This window comes from Toxorhynchites rutilus, chromosome 3 (assembly GCF_029784135.1).
Source record: "Toxorhynchites rutilus septentrionalis strain SRP chromosome 3, ASM2978413v1, whole genome shotgun sequence".
In the NCBI taxonomy this organism is placed as follows: Eukaryota; Metazoa; Arthropoda; class Insecta; order Diptera; family Culicidae; genus Toxorhynchites; species Toxorhynchites rutilus.
The window spans coordinates 252,876,998-252,895,506 of NC_073746.1; the positions used below are offsets into that span (position 1 = coordinate 252,876,998).

The 18,509-nt window shown below is 38.3% G+C and overlaps 2 protein-coding genes across 9 annotated transcripts in view; both read left to right on the forward strand.

Annotated features, from left to right (window-relative positions):
• Positions 1-4,503: 4,503 nt before the first annotated feature.
• On the forward strand, positions 4,504-5,925 carry LOC129774134 (uncharacterized). The gene has a single exon (XM_055777832.1). The coding sequence runs from the start codon at positions 4,504-4,506 to the stop codon at positions 5,923-5,925; it is 1,422 nt and encodes a 473-aa protein (XP_055633807.1).
• A 9,704-nt stretch (positions 5,926-15,629) lies between these two features.
• The window catches only part of LOC129780319 (calcium/calmodulin-dependent protein kinase kinase 1), a 289,361-nt gene continuing 286,481 nt past the window's right edge, over positions 15,630-18,509 (forward strand). For 7 of the 8 annotated variants that reach the window (XM_055788443.1, XM_055788441.1, XM_055788447.1 and 4 more), the window contains exon 1: positions 15,630-16,331. The gene's annotated coding sequence lies outside the window, so the exon portion shown is untranslated. The remainder of the gene's footprint in view (positions 16,332-18,509) is intronic. The other variant, XM_055788440.1, reaches the window with a different exon arrangement.

The window sequence follows — 18,509 nt, forward strand, 5'->3', positions numbered from 1 at the left end:
CGTTTGCGCTTCACGTTGTCGTAAGTGACCCACTTCTCATCGCCAGTCACCATCCGCTTCAGAAACGGGTCGATTTTGTTGCGATTCAGCAGCGATACACATGCGTCGATACGGTCAAAGATGTTTTTTTGCGTCAACGTGTGTGGCACCCATACATCGAGCTTCTTTGTGAATCCAAGCTTCTTCAAATGGTTAATAACGGTTTGATGACTTATCCCCAGCTCTTGGCCGATGCTACGGCTGCTACTATGCCGGTCTTTCTCGGCTAATTCAGCGATTTTATCGCAATTTTCGACGACAGGCCTTCTGGAGCGTGGCGCATCTTCGACGACCTCTACACCAGAACGAAAACGTTGAAACCATCGTTGTGCGATGGAAATGGAAACTGTATCGGATCCATAAACTGCAAAAATTTTATTGGCTGCTTGAGATGCATTTTTGCCTTTGTCATAGTAGTACTGTAAAATATGTCAGATTTTCTCTTTATTTTGCTCCATATTTGCGACACTGTAACTCACGAACGACTTAACCAAACAAAACACTGTCAACGACTATATTATAACGCGCAAAAATACCTTTCCAACAAGCTATAGTATGACTCGATACAATGAATACAACTAGAACTACGCGCTTACAACGACACCTCGCGGAAATACCGCAGGACTTTTTTGACAGCCTAATAGAAATTGAGGCGATAAGAATTTTGTTCGTTAGCCCTTTTTTGCTATTATAGATACCAAGCAATTCGACAGCATCGAGCGAGTGATAGCTATCGGTGCAGCTTCCAGAATTTTTCGAGTAGTTAGGTTTGCTTGTCGCGTATCTTTAGAGAATGATTTTGTTTATGTTTGCATCCCTGATATTTTCTTTTGAAAAACATTTTAGAAACGCCCAATTATATGCAATCGCAACACATGAAATCGAGTTCGGTGCGAGATTATTTCGATTTACAAAATACGAGATTTTGCTCGATGTGATAGTGATAGTGATTGTTTCGAATCCACGATTCGATATATAAAAGGGCTCAAAATGATGATTTTTAACACAAAATCATCTTCACCGATGAGGCTCATTTCTGGCTAAATGAAACACCATTGCATCCGCAAAAAATATTGTTTGGTATGGTTTTCATACTGGAGGAATGATTGCGCCGTATTTCTTCGTCGATGAGATCGACCGTCATGTTACCGTCAATGGAGAGCGCTGTCGCGAAATGGAAAATCTCAATATCAATGATATGTGGTTTCAAAAAGACGGTGTCACTTGCCATACAGAGCACGTTACATTTAAATTATTGAAAATTAAGTTTGGTGAACGTGTTATTTCGTGAAATGGGCCTGCCAATGATGCACTTTTTTGTACACTCTAAGCCTCGCTTTACGATCATCATGAATGTCACTCAGAAACAAAATTATTTTTACGACCAATTGTTGAAAAGTGACAAAGATTACTTTACCTCACCTCGAAACGTGATATGTACTTTTCTCATTCACTCATAAATCATGTTTACGTGTTCCTGTCAATTCTTCTTTCTTTAATTTCGTATGAAATGTATAAGAAAAGTTTTGTGTCTATTTTGTTTTCGAATTTCCATAGATTTGAAAGAACTCGATTGAAAGGATGAACAAAGGTTGGAACATTCCTTCAACGGAATAATTTCGTTAGTTCAAGTGACAAACCAGCCAAAGATCGAAAGTCACTATAATACGGCAAAAAATGCATTCGTGCCACTTTTGGTCAAATATTTGTTCACAACGATTGATCGATGAGCTGGTGCATTATCGTGGTTCAAAATCCAAGTGTTATCCTTCCACAAATCTGGCCGTTTGCGACGAATTTTCTTTCTCATACGCCTCACTTCCAATGTTTCGGCACAAGAAATTTTTGCCAGATTTGTGGAAGGATAACACTTGGATTTTGAACCACGATAATGCACTAGCTCATCGATCAATCGTTGTGAACAAATATTTGACCAAAAATGGCACAAATGCCTTTTTTGCCGTATCATAGTGACTTTCAGTCTTTGGCTGGATTGTCACTTGAACTAACGAAATTATTCCGTTGAAAGAATGTTCCAACCTATGTCCATCCTTTCAATCGAGTTCTTTTAAATCTATGGAAAGTTCGAAAACAAAACTTTTCTTATACATTTCATTTGAAACTAAAGAAAGAAATATTGACCGGAACACGTAAACATGATTTATGAGTAAATGAGAAAAGTTCATTTCACGTTTCGAGGTGAGATAAAGTAATCTTTGTCACTTTTCAACAATTGGTCGTAAAAATAATTTTGTTTCTGAGTGACATTCACGATGATCGTAAAGCGAGACTTTGAGTGTACAAAAAAGTTCATCTTTGTTATAAAACGTCAGCTGAGTTTCATTCAGCAAGAAACTTTTAACGATCTAACCTATCGCGACAGGCGAATTATGTTGCAACATAAGAACCCTGCCTGCTGCAACAGTCACTGCTTTGCCGGTTTGTTCCAGTTCATAACAAACGAAGGAGAAGAAACAAGCAAACAAGCTTTTATACTCACCCTTAGAAGTCGCGAGAGTTTCCGCTCTCTGTTGTATTCACGCAAAAGCTTCTCCGGCTAACGAAAGCTGCGCTGTGGTAGTAAACAGAGGAGCTTCTTTGGTCGGTGTTTGTGTTGGGGTTGAAACATGTTTACGTTTCTCACATGATTTTGGGGCCACAGCAGATCGATCGTTTCGATGGTGTTAATTTGTTTTGGCCTTCGGGTCGCACAAACACGGCTTTACGCTACACTGAGCTCAATCTGGAGAGCTGGAGAAGACGCTACTGCAGCTGAGCGAGAGGCACATGTTTTGGTTATTGAATGGATTTTACAGTTCGAAGGTTTGAACTTCCAGCTCCTCCAGCGGTTTGTCATACCTGCCTTATCGTTCTCGCTGTGTATCTGCGGTGAATTTCAACTCTTTCGAGGCTGGTGGGACACATATATCCCAGTTAAGTTTATTCGTTTTTTCGCTCCCTTGTGACTGGTTCTCTATTGTTATTCTTTGGAATATAGTATCACAACCTTTTACTATTAAGAAGCCCACTAGGCGTAGAAACCTGCACGGGAGCATCGTTTGTAGATAGTTCTTAAAAATTGGATGAGGTATGTATACGAAATGAGTCGGTAAGGTTCAGGTCTTATCTTATTAGCTCTGTTTTGAATATTTTTATTAGTTCTCTATATACAAAAAAGTGGGAAATATATACCCCACCCGTCTCTCAAACCGGATCAAAGATGTTCCAGTGATCTTATAGGTTCTAATATATGTTTTTAAAACCGAGATCATCTTGAAGAATACGGAAGAAATTAGAGCGACGATTTGTCATAATATTTATAAAACTAATGGACGTATATTTCCTGTAACTTTGTACGGATGATTTTCTTTACCCAAAATATATTAGAAATGCAACCTGCCCCTTTCGTTTTCCTTGAAAAATCCATCTCGAAAGGGTTAGTTAGTTGAAAAAGCTCACCTCCATCCACAACTTTTTCGAGGTTTTAAGGTAGAATAATGAGGTAAACTGTGGCCAAGCCTTATCAAAGTAGTTGCAAGGCTTTAATTTGAATTTTCATCTTTTTTTTCAGGTTTGGTTCAAAAACGATGGTTTTGGGCTTATGAACAAGTCGCATTATTATTATTTTTATTATTACTATTATTTTGACCAATTGAGCGGGACCCATACAACCTTCACCAGATGAGGTCGAACTTTTCGGACAAATAAATATTACCTTTAGTGAAAGGTAATCCAAACTGTATATAATCGAGCCTAAAATTGTATATAATCGAGTCTGACCTGTACTCAGATTTTCATGAAAATTTTATAACTTTCCTTATCGTAAAATATTAGACCCGTTTTTTTAATAGGGTGACCACTTCCATTCTAGAGTGGTCCGGAAAGTCAACTTCTGGCACTTTTTCCAAAAATTACCTTTTTCAAGAATTTATAACTTTTGAAACACTGAATCGATTTAGATAATCGGCATATAAAATTGAAGCCAACGGGCTAGTCTTCTTTGAATATGAAAAAAACATCTTTGAACTTTGAAAAATCTTAACTCTCTAAAAAAATAAATAGATAAATAAATCAAAAATATAAAACTATAAAGCGCCCTTGATCCCGATACCATGTAAACTTAAAAAAAAAAACAAATTCACACAATCATCACGAAAACAAAATCTATTTTTTTCCCAAGTGTTATGTATTTTCAAACAGAGCTAGTTGAATTGATTTTTCGGACCACTCTTTAATGGAAATGGGCACCCTAATAAAAATAAGGGTCTAATATTTTACGATCTACGAACGTAGATCGTAAATACGATTTATCCTCTATGCGGATGACATACTTCTAATATCATCAGGCTTAGTGCAAAGATCCAGGAATCGATTGCAGAAGTTGGGATCACGATTTCTAGAGAGAAATCAAGTATTTTGTCAATAAGACGACGGGCCAGGGGTGCACAAAGAGCTCCTATCTTTATGAATGGGAAAGCTATCCCAGAGGGATTCAACTCTACACTCCTCGGAGTCACGATTGATAGAAACTTGAATTTCAAGCTAAATGCAAAACTGGTCAAGAAAAAGATCGCGGATCACCTGAACGTTCTAAAAGCGATTAAAGGAAGGCTGAAAGGCAGCCCACGGGACTCCCTATTGAATATTTTCAAAAGCTGGATAATCCCACGACTAGTGTACGGTATCATCCTCGCTAGTAAAGCGGATAAATATTTTAAAATGTTGGAATCAGCCTATAACAGCGGAATTCGCATAATCACGGGTGCGTTTTATAGTAGTCCTATTAAGAGTCTACTTGCTGAGATAGGGGAACCACCTTTCGAGATGGTATGTGTGCAGAGGATGATCCATGCACTAGTCAGGTGGGAGGAGTGCCCAGCCAACCTATCGCTTGATACCCCAGACGGGGTTAGGGCCAGGCAAAAATATCAAACCCTAACGGTGGAGATACTGCCTCGCCCCCTGCGGTTAAGTCGATGCTCTCCTAGAGCCTGGGATGCCGTTCCTCCAACCATCAGCTGGAGGGTAAAACGGTTCGTTAGGGCTGGGGATAACCCCCAGAAGGTGCAAGCGGTGGTGAACGAGGCCCTACGTACTGACTTTGCTAACAAACGCATTGTCTATACTGACGGGTCCGTCACTGATGACGCATCAGCCATTGGGGTACTCGACTGTAATGCTAAGACTAGCATGAGAGTCCCCAATAAGTTTAGCATCTTCTCGTGTGAAGCTCTCACCATTAAGTTGGCATTAGAGAGCGTCACCAATGCTGATAGCGTCGTTGTTTGTTCGGATTCGGCGAGCGTCCTCAAAGCTGTAGAGGGTGATACTATCAAACACCCCATTATTCAAGAAATTGAAGAGCAGCTGAGAGGAAGTAGTGCGATCCTATGTTGGATTCCGGGTCACACCGGGATCCCGGGGAACGAGGAAGCCGATCGGCTTGCTAACGAAGGGCGGAGAGGCTCCATTACCAGTATGGGTATACCTGGTAAGGACCTCATTAGAAGGGCGAACAATTCCATTCTCCTCACTTGGGAGGCTGAATGGAATCGTGAAAGGGACCTGCAGTTTCGTAGAATTAAAGCATCAACCGGCAAATGGAGGGACCGAGCCAACACGTATGAACAGCGAATTCTCTCGCGTCTTCGCATCGGGCATACGTGGTTGACTCATAACTCCCTAGCAAAGAAAGAAGAGCCCCCTACCTGTTGCGGCACCCGCCTGATGGTGGGGCATATTCTAACGGAATCCATGCGAACTGCGGACCTTCGTAGGAGGTACGGCTTAACCGGTGGCCTAGATGTCGTTTTGCAGAACGACACACGGAAAGAAAGAGATACTCTGGATTTCCTTAAAGAGGCTAACCTGATTCAGTACATTTGATACTGCATTCAAAATTTGAACGCTTACACCCTGGTATCATGTACCAGGGTAACCTAAAAGAGGCGCCTGCGCCCACCTGAAATGATTACCTACAAGTATTGTGTAACTTTGAGTGGTTGCTCCGGTGTGTAAAGGGGAATAAAGATACGAATGACTGTCATACAGCTCAAAGTCTCTATAATTCAAAACAACAACAACAACAATATTTTACGATAAGGAACAAAACTACTACTTTTCACGAAAATCTGAGTACAGGTCGGACTCGATTATATCTGATTCAAGTTATATATATATAATTTTGGACTCGATTATAAAGAGTTTGGTTTTTTTTTGTATTCCAAATATTAAGGTAAAATATAATATTTCAACGTTGAGGTGAAAATGATTTGGCTATTATAAGTATAGCGGAGTCAAAATCGTGATTTTTGAGGATTTTAATTGAAGACTCATCAGGAATTGTTTAAAACGATATTGCAACAAAATTGAGAAAAAAAGAAATTGAGTGTCAAAAATCAAACTGTAGAGCGCTTAGAGAGCTTTAGTTTGGTTGATGGAAACAAACAAGTTTATCATGCATTTTTGGAATAAGTTTAATAATAACACCTTAACAACCACTTACTTTTAAGTTTTTCACTTCCAAAATGTTATTTAAATTCACCAATAAAGATGTTTCACAACTATATCCTGTTGGAGGCGATCTGACGTATTGGAAACATCCGTACCTCTCACGCTCACGGTCACGAGTTCAATTCTCACTCCCGACATTCTTCCAAAAATTAAAGTAAAAAAAGTGACGAACTAGCCAAAAAGTGTTGAAAGTCACTATAATTCTCATCTTTCAAATGGAAGCAACAGAATCGTCCTACGTAGCGCATTTGTTGAAGTAGAGCCATTTTTTCCCTTGTTGAATGTGAACCACGTCTATTATTTTGAACTATTATGGTATGCCTTCATTTTTTCTACTACGTTTCAAGCTTATCTACTGCGCATTGATGAAGAAGTAGACTGAAGGCTATAGCGAGATAGGTGCCAATCAGGAATACTCTGTTTGATAAAATTTATAATTCTTATTGGCAACACAGACCGAATTTCCTCGGGCCCCAGAATAGCTTTATTAAGGTATTGAAGTTTGCGTCTTGTTAGAGCAATTGCGGAGCAAAAGTCACGAGCTTTCGCTTTCGGCATTACAAAGGCGACAAATATCATTTTTGAATGAACCTATTTTTTTGAGATAGTTTTTACTCGGACAATGTCCTGTTAAAAGACCAGTGAATGTGCTGAAGTCTTTCTTATTAAGACTCAGCAATTGTTGAGTAATTTTAATACTCGGCGTGATAAATTTATTTGACTGGTTAAGTTGTACAGCCATCCAGTTGGTCGTAACTTTCCGGTCTTCCCATTTCTTCAGCTCTTCAACACACAATCAGAAATTCCACAGAATGGTTATGGACCAGTGAAGGGAGAGCTTTCGCTGCATCTTGTGAGTTCATCTGCTTGTTCATTTCCCTCTATACCTGGTAAGGACCTCATTAGAAGGGCGAACAATTCCATTCTCCTCACTTGGGAGGCTGAATGGAATCGTGAAAGGGACCTGCAGTTTCGTAGAATTAAAGCATCAACCGGCAAATGGAGGGACCGAGCCAACACGTATGAACAGCGAATTCTCTCGCGTCTTCGCATCGGGCATACGTGGTTGACTCATAACTCCCTAGCAAAGAAAGAAGAGCCCCCTACCTGTTGCGGCACCCGCCTGATGGTGGGGCATATTCTAACGGAATCCATGCGAACTGCGGACCTTCGTAGGAGGTACGGCTTAACCGGTGGCCTAGATGTCGTTTTGCAGAACGACACACGGAAAGAAAGAGATACTCTGGATTTCCTTAAAGAGGCTAACCTGATTCAGTACATTTGATACTGCATTCAAAATTTGAACGCTTACACCCTGGTATCATGTACCAGGGTAACCTAAAAGAGGCGCCTGCGCCCACCTGAAATGATTACCTACAAGTATTGTGTAACTTTGAGTGGTTGCTCCGGTGTGTAAAGGGGAATAAAGATACGAATGACTGTCATACAGCTCAAAGTCTCTATAATTCAAAACAACAACAACAACAATATTTTACGATAAGGAACAAAACTACTACTTTTCACGAAAATCTGTACAGGTACAGGTCGGACTCGATTATATCTGATTCAAGTTATATATATATAATTTTGGACTCGATTATAAAGAGTTTGGTTTTTTTTTGTATTCCAAATATTAAGGTAAAATATAATATTTCAACGTTGAGGTGAAAATGATTTGGCTATTATAAGTATAGCGGAGTCAAAATCGTGATTTTTGAGGATTTTAATTGAAGACTCATCAGGAATTGTTTAAAACGATATTGCAACAAAATTGAGAAAAAAAGAAATTGAGTGTCAAAAATCAAACTGTAGAGCGCTTAGAGAGCTTTAGTTTGGTTGATGGAAACAAACAAGTTTATCATGCATTTTTGGAATAAGTTTAATAATAACACCTTAAAAACCACTTACTTTTAAGTTTTTCACTTCCAAAATGTTATTTAAATTCACCAATAAAGATGTTTCACAACTATATCCTGTTGGAGGCGATCTGACGTATTGGAAACATCCGTACCTCTCACGCTCACGGTCACGAGTTCAATTCTCACTCCCGACATTCTTCCAAAAATGAAAGTAAAAAAAGTGACGAACTAGTCAAAAAGTGTTGAAAGTCACTATAATTCTCATCTTTCAAATGGAAGCAACAGAATCGTCCTACGTAGCGCATTTGTTGAAGTAGAGCCATTTTTTCCCTTGTTGAATGTGAACCACGTCTATTATTTTGAACTATTATGGTATGCCTTCATTTTTTCTACTACGTTTCAAGCCAATCAGGAATACTCTGTTTGATAAAATTTATAATTCTTATTGGCAACACAGACCGAATTTCCTCGGGCCCCAGAATAGCTTTATTAAGGTATTGAAGTTTGCGTCTTGTTAGAGCAATTGCGGAGCAAAAGTCACGAGCTTTCGCTTTCGGCATTACAAAGGCGACAAATATCATTTTTGAATGAACCTATTTTTTTGAGATAGTTTTTACTCGGACAATGTCCTGTTAAAAGACCAGTGAATGTGCTGAAGTCTTTCTTATTAAGACTCAGCAATTGTTGAGTAATTTTAATACTCGGCGTGATAAATTTATTTGACTGGTTAAGTTGTACAGCCATCCAGTTGGTCGTAACTTTCCGGTCTTCCCATTTCTTCAGCTCTTCAACACACAATCAGAAATTCCACAGAATGGTTATGGACCAGTGAAGGGAGAGCTTTCGCTGCATCTTGTGAGTTCATCTGCTTGTTCATTTCCCTCTATACCGCAATGGTCAGGAATTCAGTACAGTTGTACCGAACTTATTTGTCGTGAAAGCAAATACATTTCCAGACAATTTTTGAGCATCTAGCTGAAAATCAGGTTACGTGGTGTCGTTGTATTTAGTTCTAGCCATCGATCAAAGGTAACAGGTGAAGGATAGCCTCCAATGCCTTTGAGGGTGTGCTTCGCATTGCTCCAGTTAGAGACAAACAAAGCCCGAAACAGAGAAAAAGTTCAATAACTCTGTCATTGTTAAAATTGGAACATATGCGTAGAAGACTTTTTTTTCATCAAATATGATTCTCTATCAACTCCTGAAAGAATTCGTTTTTTTGTTATGTGAGAATGGTATTGAAGGAATTTTTGAGTGAAATGAACACGTTTTTAACCCTCCTATACTCGCGCGTAGGTTTGACAGATCGAGAATCAGTGAGGTGACTGAATTAAATGACTATTAAAACTGAATGAAGTTAAAGAAAGAAATATTTTCTGGAGTTTTTTCATTCAATTATATCTTTTTCTTTAAATAAATACTAATAACCTCTAAAAATACACAATAGCAATATTTCAGAGACACGCACGGTCTGTGAGCATACGAGTTCCGATTTTGTGCGCGAGTACAGGAGAGTTAAAACGAAAATTATAAATGAAAATAGGCTTTACCGAACCCTAACTTAACTAGATTAATAGTTGAGCTAGGACCAGAGATGCCAACCTCCCAGTTTTTTTTTAATATTGCCAGTTTTTTAAAACATGCCAGCTAAATTACCAAAGGAAGAAAATTTCCAGTTTTTTCTACAATTTTTACAGTTTTATCTAGCTTTTTTTCGTTATTTTTAAGTTATTACTTCCCAAAGTTATATTCTTTTCTCCCATTCATGAGAGTTTTACTTTGCTCCACTCACATCGAAGATCTTTACGACGATTATCGCCTTTCTCTATCCATATCTGTCTATCTGCTATAAGCCCACAAAGTACGGTATGATGCTTTTTTATTAATTTTCCTTCCTTTTATTGACATTCGTTTATACTAGAAGGCGTAAATGGTTCTGCCTATTTTACCCGTTTGTATTCAGGGTATCGATGATGAATTTAGAGATATCCGGAATCCGGATTTTTCTGACTTCAGTGTTAACGAAAACTAGTATGTGTTTTTCCTTTGGGATAAAATTCTATCACTAAGGTAAGGTATGACAAAAATATTACAAAAATGCTGATTCTGCTGTATGAGAAAAAATAGTACAAAAATGCTGATGCTGCCGCATTCCTCAGCAACCGTTGAATGCTTGAAGTTAATAAAACAGGAAAATCAAATTTAGTTAGCTGGATCGTTCAGGACATCCAGTGTCAGCTTTGTGATAATTGTAAAATAATTGATATAATAAAAATACAAACAGAAATATTTCTATACTACAAATATGAATTTATGCAGACTCGGTAGAATTTAGATAATAAACATTGAACATTCTCGATACGGGTACAACACCACGAAACGTAAGTAATACCTATGCGTGATAATGTTTGCACCATTGAGCAATGTCGGAATAAAAAAAAATTGTAAGAGGTTGTATCTAGGACACGACCGCATATTTTCGACGTAGAACTACGAAATTATATTATGGAATCCACTTGTTTACCACTTCGAATATTATTTTAGAATGCATCGAAATTTTTGCAATAGATTTTGTTCTTCGTTACGAATAAATTTGATGAACGTCCTTTCAAGTTTGATATGATGCCTAGGACTACCAAAATATGTGAACGGAAAAATTCCAAACGTTCATTTTATTTTACGTTTACCTCTGAAATTATTGCAAATCTCATGTTAACGTAGTTCTCGAATCGCCAAAGTTCATTTATCTCTAGTATCTGAAATGACGATTTTCCCAGGCTTCTCAGTTTAAAAGTACGTTTTGGAAAACATATTCCGGTCTGCACAACGACAAGCGAGTACAAAAGTACTCAACACTAAAAAATACCTCCGACTTGCATGCATTTGCAAAGCGGATTCCTCCAGGCACATTAATTTAGAAGTCCGTGTTAGAGAAACACAGTTCAGTGGGAAAAAATACCCCCGACTTGCATGTATATTTGCAAAGCGGATTTACAAAGCGGAGGTACATCGATTTTGAAGTCTGTGTTGGGGAAACCGTAAATCGGGCCAATAAAAACTTGGCAGTTAGGGCGTTTAGATAACGCTTGACATTTCACAGTTATTCAATTGTTCATGTAATGAAAAATAACATTTTATTAACTGCGATAGACGCGTAGAAATATTTCCTACCAATTGATGCAAACATCTTTCCGATCTGTTAAGAAAAGTTCGAGTTGTAAGCATTCGAGATACGTGTAGGGTTAGCACACAAATCGACAGATCAAATGTATGGGAAAAAGGAAGTTCTTCCAGTTTTCTCGAATCTAAACCGTTTAGAGATTAGCGATTTTTAGTGTATAGCATATCAAACAAATCTTAGAGAATTTCCGATTCGATTGGTATGCAAATCATGATAATTCGTTCACAGTGAAAATAGTTATTAACGTAAACTTTATTCCATAAAAACGTGACCTGTTTTCAGATTTGGCACCCTTCCTGGAAGACGTAGTTCTACGTCAAAATCCCAAAAATTTCGGTTTCGATTTTTTATTTATTAAGAAATGAGATGTTTTTGAGAGTCTTAAACTATGTTAATCATCAATCGAGTTTCCACTTGCTGCAAACGCACGGCATGGTCCTAATAGTGTAGCCTGGATCCATTTTACTCCAGGTACGGGTCATTGTTCGTCCGAGGCTTGCTGTACTCAGGTGGCGTTTAGAACAGGCCTTGGCCTTAACGACACGCTATACTGAGTAATCCAGCGGATTTAGATCGGGACTGGATGGCGGCAACATATCCTTCACCCAGAACGGCAGATGTTCCTGCAACCACTTCTGAGTGCAGTTCGAGTTGTGACACGGAGCCCCATCCAGCTGATATACAACGTTTGGCTTTGGGCCTTACTGCTCTTTGAGAAGAACATACTTACTTAAAATTCCGGTGTAGACCTCCTTGTTTACTTCGTTGACTTCTGGAATGAACACCGTTTTTTGCCATCGGAAGCCACCAATTCAAACACAATAACGCTAGCTCGATGATCGACTCGTAGCTCCCAGATACGGTTGATAATCATATGAGTTTTATCCGTGCCTTAATTTCACCCCGCATTCTTCCTTTACGAAGTTCGGTTCCGTAAAGTCGCTGATCCCGTTTTGACGTAGGACTACGTCTTTCATTTCTATACCGGGGTGTAAAATCAAAGTTTCGAAAACGAAAGCGATACGCCGGAGACCGAGATTTTGAGCGTTAATAGCACCTAAACAACTGAACGAAATGGTATGACAAACACTTCATTCGAAAGATAAAATGTCTACGCGTTCTATACTTGTTACTTTTTGATCCAAAAACTTGTTTCAATAGTCTTAAAATTGCTTTCAAAACAGGCTATTGAAATCACCAATCGGTATATAAGCGAGCGCCGCTCGGAAATCCACTCCGTTCTAATTGAACAGCAATTGGAGCATGTTGTCGCTATTATGGTGAAGCTCTTCGTTTATCATGAAAGCGCGGACGGTGTCACCAAGAGCCTGTTTGTGCACCCTAGGCCAGAAGGGAATCCATCAGGAGGAGAGTGATGCCACAAACGGTTCCCCGGGAAGACATCGCTACACACACATACACGCGCCGAATTCTTTCCGTTTGGATGCCATTCAGCATCGAGAAAGTTCCGGAAAGATCTAATCATTTCTGGAAAATAATCTGCCAGTTCCTCTGGGAATTCAAAAATACATTCATGTGAAAGAGTTTATTTGAATGTTTTCTATCCATGTAACACTGTGACCAAATATTTTTCAATCAAGTACTATTAACAGGTGGTTATCGAGTTAGTATTAACCACTGGTGGGCTTCCAGTATCGAGGAAAATGTGGAAATATCTAATCGTTACTGAAAATAATCTGCCAGTTCCTCTGGGAATTTAAAAATACATTCATGTGTAAGAGTTTATTTGAATGTTTTCTATCTATGTAACACTGTGACCAAATACATTTGGTTTTGTGATTTTTCAATCAATCGCAATTAACAGGATAGCTTCTGAAGATTATTCTTCCCCATCAGTAGGATATTTCCGTATCCAATATTGTATGCGCCCGCAATCGATTATTACTCAGTCGCCGAAAGTTCCGAGCTCAGAGAGTTCATTCCCCTCTAGTTTGCCTTCCAAATTGCCATCGTAAACCACACTTTCTCTCGATTCAATCACACACAAAAACCATACTTAAGCGATATTCTGGTGGTGAGACACATTCATTTTTCGTGAGGACATCGACAAGACAACATCGTTGCCTAACGTGCTGGAGGAGGTGGACAGCGAAGGATCGACACATACACGCGCAGAATTCTTTCCGTTTGGATGCCATTCAGCATCGAGAAAGTTCAGGAAAGATCTAATCATTGCTGGAAAATAATCTGCCAGTTCCTCTGGGAATTCAAAAATACATTCATGTGAAAGAGTTTATTTGAATGTTTTCTATCCATGTAACACTGTGACCAAATATTTTTCAATCAAGTACTATTAACAGGTGGTTATCGAGTTAGTATTAACCACTGGTGGGCTTCCAGTATCGAGGAAAATGTGGAAATATCTAATCGTTGCTGGAAAATAATCTGCCAGTTCCTCTTGGAATTGAAAATTACATTCAAGCGAAAGAGTTTATTTTAATGTTTTCTATCCATAAAATATCCATATAATACATTTGGGTTTGTGATTTGTCAATCAAGTACAGTTAGCAGGTTAGCTTCTGAAGATTATTCTTCAGAACAAGGTTTTTCGTATCCTATATTGGATGCATAAAACCTTGTGCCTCCAACATAACGCTCTCGTTTTCGAAGTCCCCCAAATATTCATTTATTCATTCATTCAGAATGGATTTAGATTCAACTTCAAACAAATGATCTCTAAATCAACGATAGTCCTACGTCACCCTTGCGGTTATACCATAGATATAACCCACTTCCTGTTTTTTCTTCGCCATTTTCCTCATTGAACGCACAGGATTCGCCTGAATCTTTCTCTCTATGGCAGCCTCGGCATTCTAGTTGACCTCAGACGATATGTAGTCACCTTCGCGAATAGTTGCCCTTTTTTTCGGTCTAAGACCCTTTTCACGGACCTGCGGGACACCCTCATGTCGATTGAATTGTCCTTTTGCGACATTTTCGCATGGGACAAATCACGAATACACTGCTACTTCGTCATAGTGCAACTGTCAAACTAAGGAAATTGGCTTCTTAAACTCGCAGCCTATTATGATAAGAATTATAACTTACGTGCATGCAAAAGTAACCAAAGCATTGTATGCACAGGTGAAACGGGAACCTTATTTCAACAATGGTGCAAACATTATCACGCATACAGTATATGCTGTATGTCTTTTTAATACTATATTACAATGAACTGTAAATTATTTTTGGAAATTTTATCGTGCGATTACATAAATACAGGCAAATCTGGTTTTGGGCGAGACCGCTCAAAAAAAAATTCTCACATAAAAAAAGTTAAAACCGATTTTTTGCAGCGTTTCGGATGACTACTACGAAATTTTCATGATAAACTATATAGAATAAGCTATAATTACGTGATGTCGTTATATTTAGTTCCAGCCATCGATCATAGGCATAGTCGTTTTATGTGTATCGGTATATAAGTGATGTATAATTTCTCTCACGCTAAAGGTCACTAGTTCAATTCTCACTCCCGACATTCTTCCTACGGACCGGAACTATAGCCTTGATCTGAATGACGAACCAGCCATAAAAAATTGAAAGTCACTGTGAAACTGAAAAAAATTATGCATAATTTGATTGATGTTTTATGCAACTGTTAGTTTATTTGATTGAACACACATCTTGAAATATGAAAAGTGGCTGTTAAATCAACAGGTAGAGTAGGTGCATGCTTGAACGCACTTCTAAGTGGGATTTAAATCATTGGAAATATCGACTTCTGAACACTGATGTATTGTATTCCAACCGTATTATTTACATAGGGAATGAAGAACTGACATTAAAATGTTAACGCTTTCAAAAATACGCCTAGTGAGAGGGAATAGCAAGCCCACACGCGTCGGAACATGAAAGCTGTGCTAAAAAGTGTTCTCTCTGCGCGAGAGCCCCAGCATCACCATGGTTTTTGTTTAGGTGGTTGTTCGTACTTCCGACGGTAGTGCAATCATAACGCATGTGTTCAATATTATTAAACTCGATGAAACTGCCGAACTCGATTCAGTTGAGTTTCGAGTTTCGCCGAGGCCAGTCACGGATAACCGTGACCACGCAAGCGTATTTTATCAATTGAGAAGCTGATTTCATGTAGTATCATCTCCACACCCTCTTGTAACCCGCTTCCAACAATAACATATAAGAAGACAGAAGCATCGTGTTGGCTAGTTGCCTCGAGGAGTACCGCGGGAACAGAAATATATTAACAATCTTGTGGTGTGGGAGTCGGTTGAGGTAGATTCCGTACATTTCTGCAAAAGCTCTATATAGCAAACCATTTGCCGTTGTGTCTTCGAGCGATGTTTTAATAATCTTCTCGATTTGTTTTCTTTTATCCGAAGAACGAATTGTGTGATTTCAGTTTTCATTAGAACGAGTTCGCAGGCGGAAAGTTTCTGACCTATATTTCGCGTGTTGATTGATACGCGCCTCGAGCGCCAACTCGTGAGCCAGTGAACCATTGTTAGGAGGCGTTTTGAGAAGAAACATCTAAACACTCGAAATTAGTGCAGTTTGGTGGTAAACACATGAAACATAAGTTGATGTGGAAGTGAGCCGGGAGCGGATGTGAACAAACGACAAGTAACGAGTTTTCAGAAGTGTGGATATATTTTGCAGTATCTTAATGCTTGTTTCGCGGCTTAGCCGCACAACACGCGACCAGCTGTGTGTATGATGCGAAGAAAAGCACACGCAGAGGGGGGCAACAGTTTGATACGGTAAGCTTCTGTGTTTTGCGCTCAGTTGCCTCCAGCTGGAGTAGTGAGCAGTGTTGTCAGATGCTTTTGGAGTTGTATAAACAAGTGAATGGATTCGAATGTTGATGTCATGGTAATGAGCGACTTGAATCAACAATCGATTAATAATCTTATTTATCTTAATATAACCGTCTCGGTCTCATCATGCTCGTATGATTATATTGCTCGCGCCAAGCCTTTTCATTTAGGATCTTAGGATTGATAACTAGCGGACCCGACGAAATGCGTAGTTCGTCAGTGTCATTGAACTAACAACGATGTCATCGATGTCATCGATGTCGTGTCAAATATTTTTTTCTGAACCTTTCCTCATTTTTTTTTTGGATTTTTGTTTCCGTATCATTGATCTGTGGACAGAAACGAATACAACAAAATAACGACGGCTCAAATCGGACGATTCCTTCCTTGGGATTTGCGCTTAGCAACACATTTAGCGATCCATTTTTATTAATATAGATAGAAGATGTAGGAGTGCGTTATTTCACCTGAAAATCCATTTCTGCTTTCAACCAAAGATCAATTTCGATAGTACAAACATCGAACGAACTGACAACGCTTATCATGTAGTTTTGTAACATATGGGAATTCGATTTTCCGAATTTTCCGAACTTCTTTCAAAGTTTCACGAAAATTTTCCGATTTTTTTCTCCATAACATTGATCTAAATGACAAGCATATGGCATAGTCAGCTGAGTTGTGGGCAGATACCAGTTGTTGAATTTATAATAATGTTTTTTATACCGGATATCCGGCAAGCTTTGAGGCCGGATGAAAATTATGTGAAGCAAATAAAGGATTACATTTTAAGGAGAAATAAAGACATTGTAAAAAAATAATGAACCCCTTTCGGTTGCATTAAATGTATGACATGTGAGTCATTTAATACAACCGGACATTGGTCAGAGCTAATATCCCTTGAAATAGCAGTGATGCACTCGTGCAAGATTATGAAAGAATTCTCTGTTTATTTTTTGTGAACTTTAGATATATGTTTACCGAATAATGTATTTTGAGGTGATGTGTAATATAAGAAAGATACAATATAATTCACGAAGGAATTGGTGGAATCTCAAACGTTTTTTTTTCTGATAAAGAAATTCTATTACATTGATTAGATTTCTGTGGACATATTGACATATTTTCAATACTGGTCAAGTAAGAGTAATTACTACGGATTCAAATAAGCAAAGAACATCAAAAAAATATTTTCATTCACATTTTAAAAAACTTTGAACTGTGTTCAAAGATGATAATCTTAGAGAGGATTCACTTACTCCAGTACAAATCAACACTATCAGAGGCGCATAATTTATCATAATTTACGACTGATTAATTTTGAGTAATGTTCATAAATATTAATAAATAAAAATGGAAGGCCAAATGGGTTGCCCCAAAGAAGTTTTTATTTTGTTGTATTCATCTCTTCCCGTAGATCAATATAGCGAAGAGGAAGATTGGATTTTTTTGGAAAACTCCGGAGGAATGTCGGAAAATTCGGGAAATTAAAATCCCATAGGTTCGAAAATTACATCATGGTAAGCGTTATTAGTCTATTCGATGTTTACGCTAACAAAATTGACCTTTGTTCGAAGGGGGAAATGGGTTTTCAGGCGAAATAACGCACTCCTATATTTTCTATCTATCTATCAATATTAGGGTGGCAATGGACATATGGAAAAAAAATGTCATCATCGTTTTTCATAAACCGACCATGTACAATTTGTTTATTGGCCCAAAAAAATTACCTGTGCAAAGTTTTAGCTCAATTGGACATGATTTAGAGGTGCCTCAAAGCGCTCAAAGTTTTGATTTTCAAAGAAAACTAATTCATAAACTTCAATTTGATATGTCGAGTATCAAATTGAAGTTTATTCTGAATCGGTCCAGTAGTTCAAAAGTTTTTTGTAGTGGAAAAAAGGGGGGAAAATTGTTCTTTCGAACCATCGGTTAACTTTTAAAAATCATAACTCAAAAACGAAAAAAACACCTTTCTGATTTTAGGATATGTTATGTAAGCTCAGCTTTTATAAAAAAATATAAAAAATATAGAATACTATAAATCGTTGAAATTTAAAAAAATGTTAATCTCGATCTGTTCTCGCTATATTCTGTACTTCATAGACTTCTTTTGCCGTGGTA

Coding starts and splice junctions, on each gene's coding strand:
- LOC129774134 (XM_055777832.1), top strand. CDS start 4,504: ATGAATGGGAAAGCTATCCCAGAGGGATTCAACTCTACACTCCTCGGA.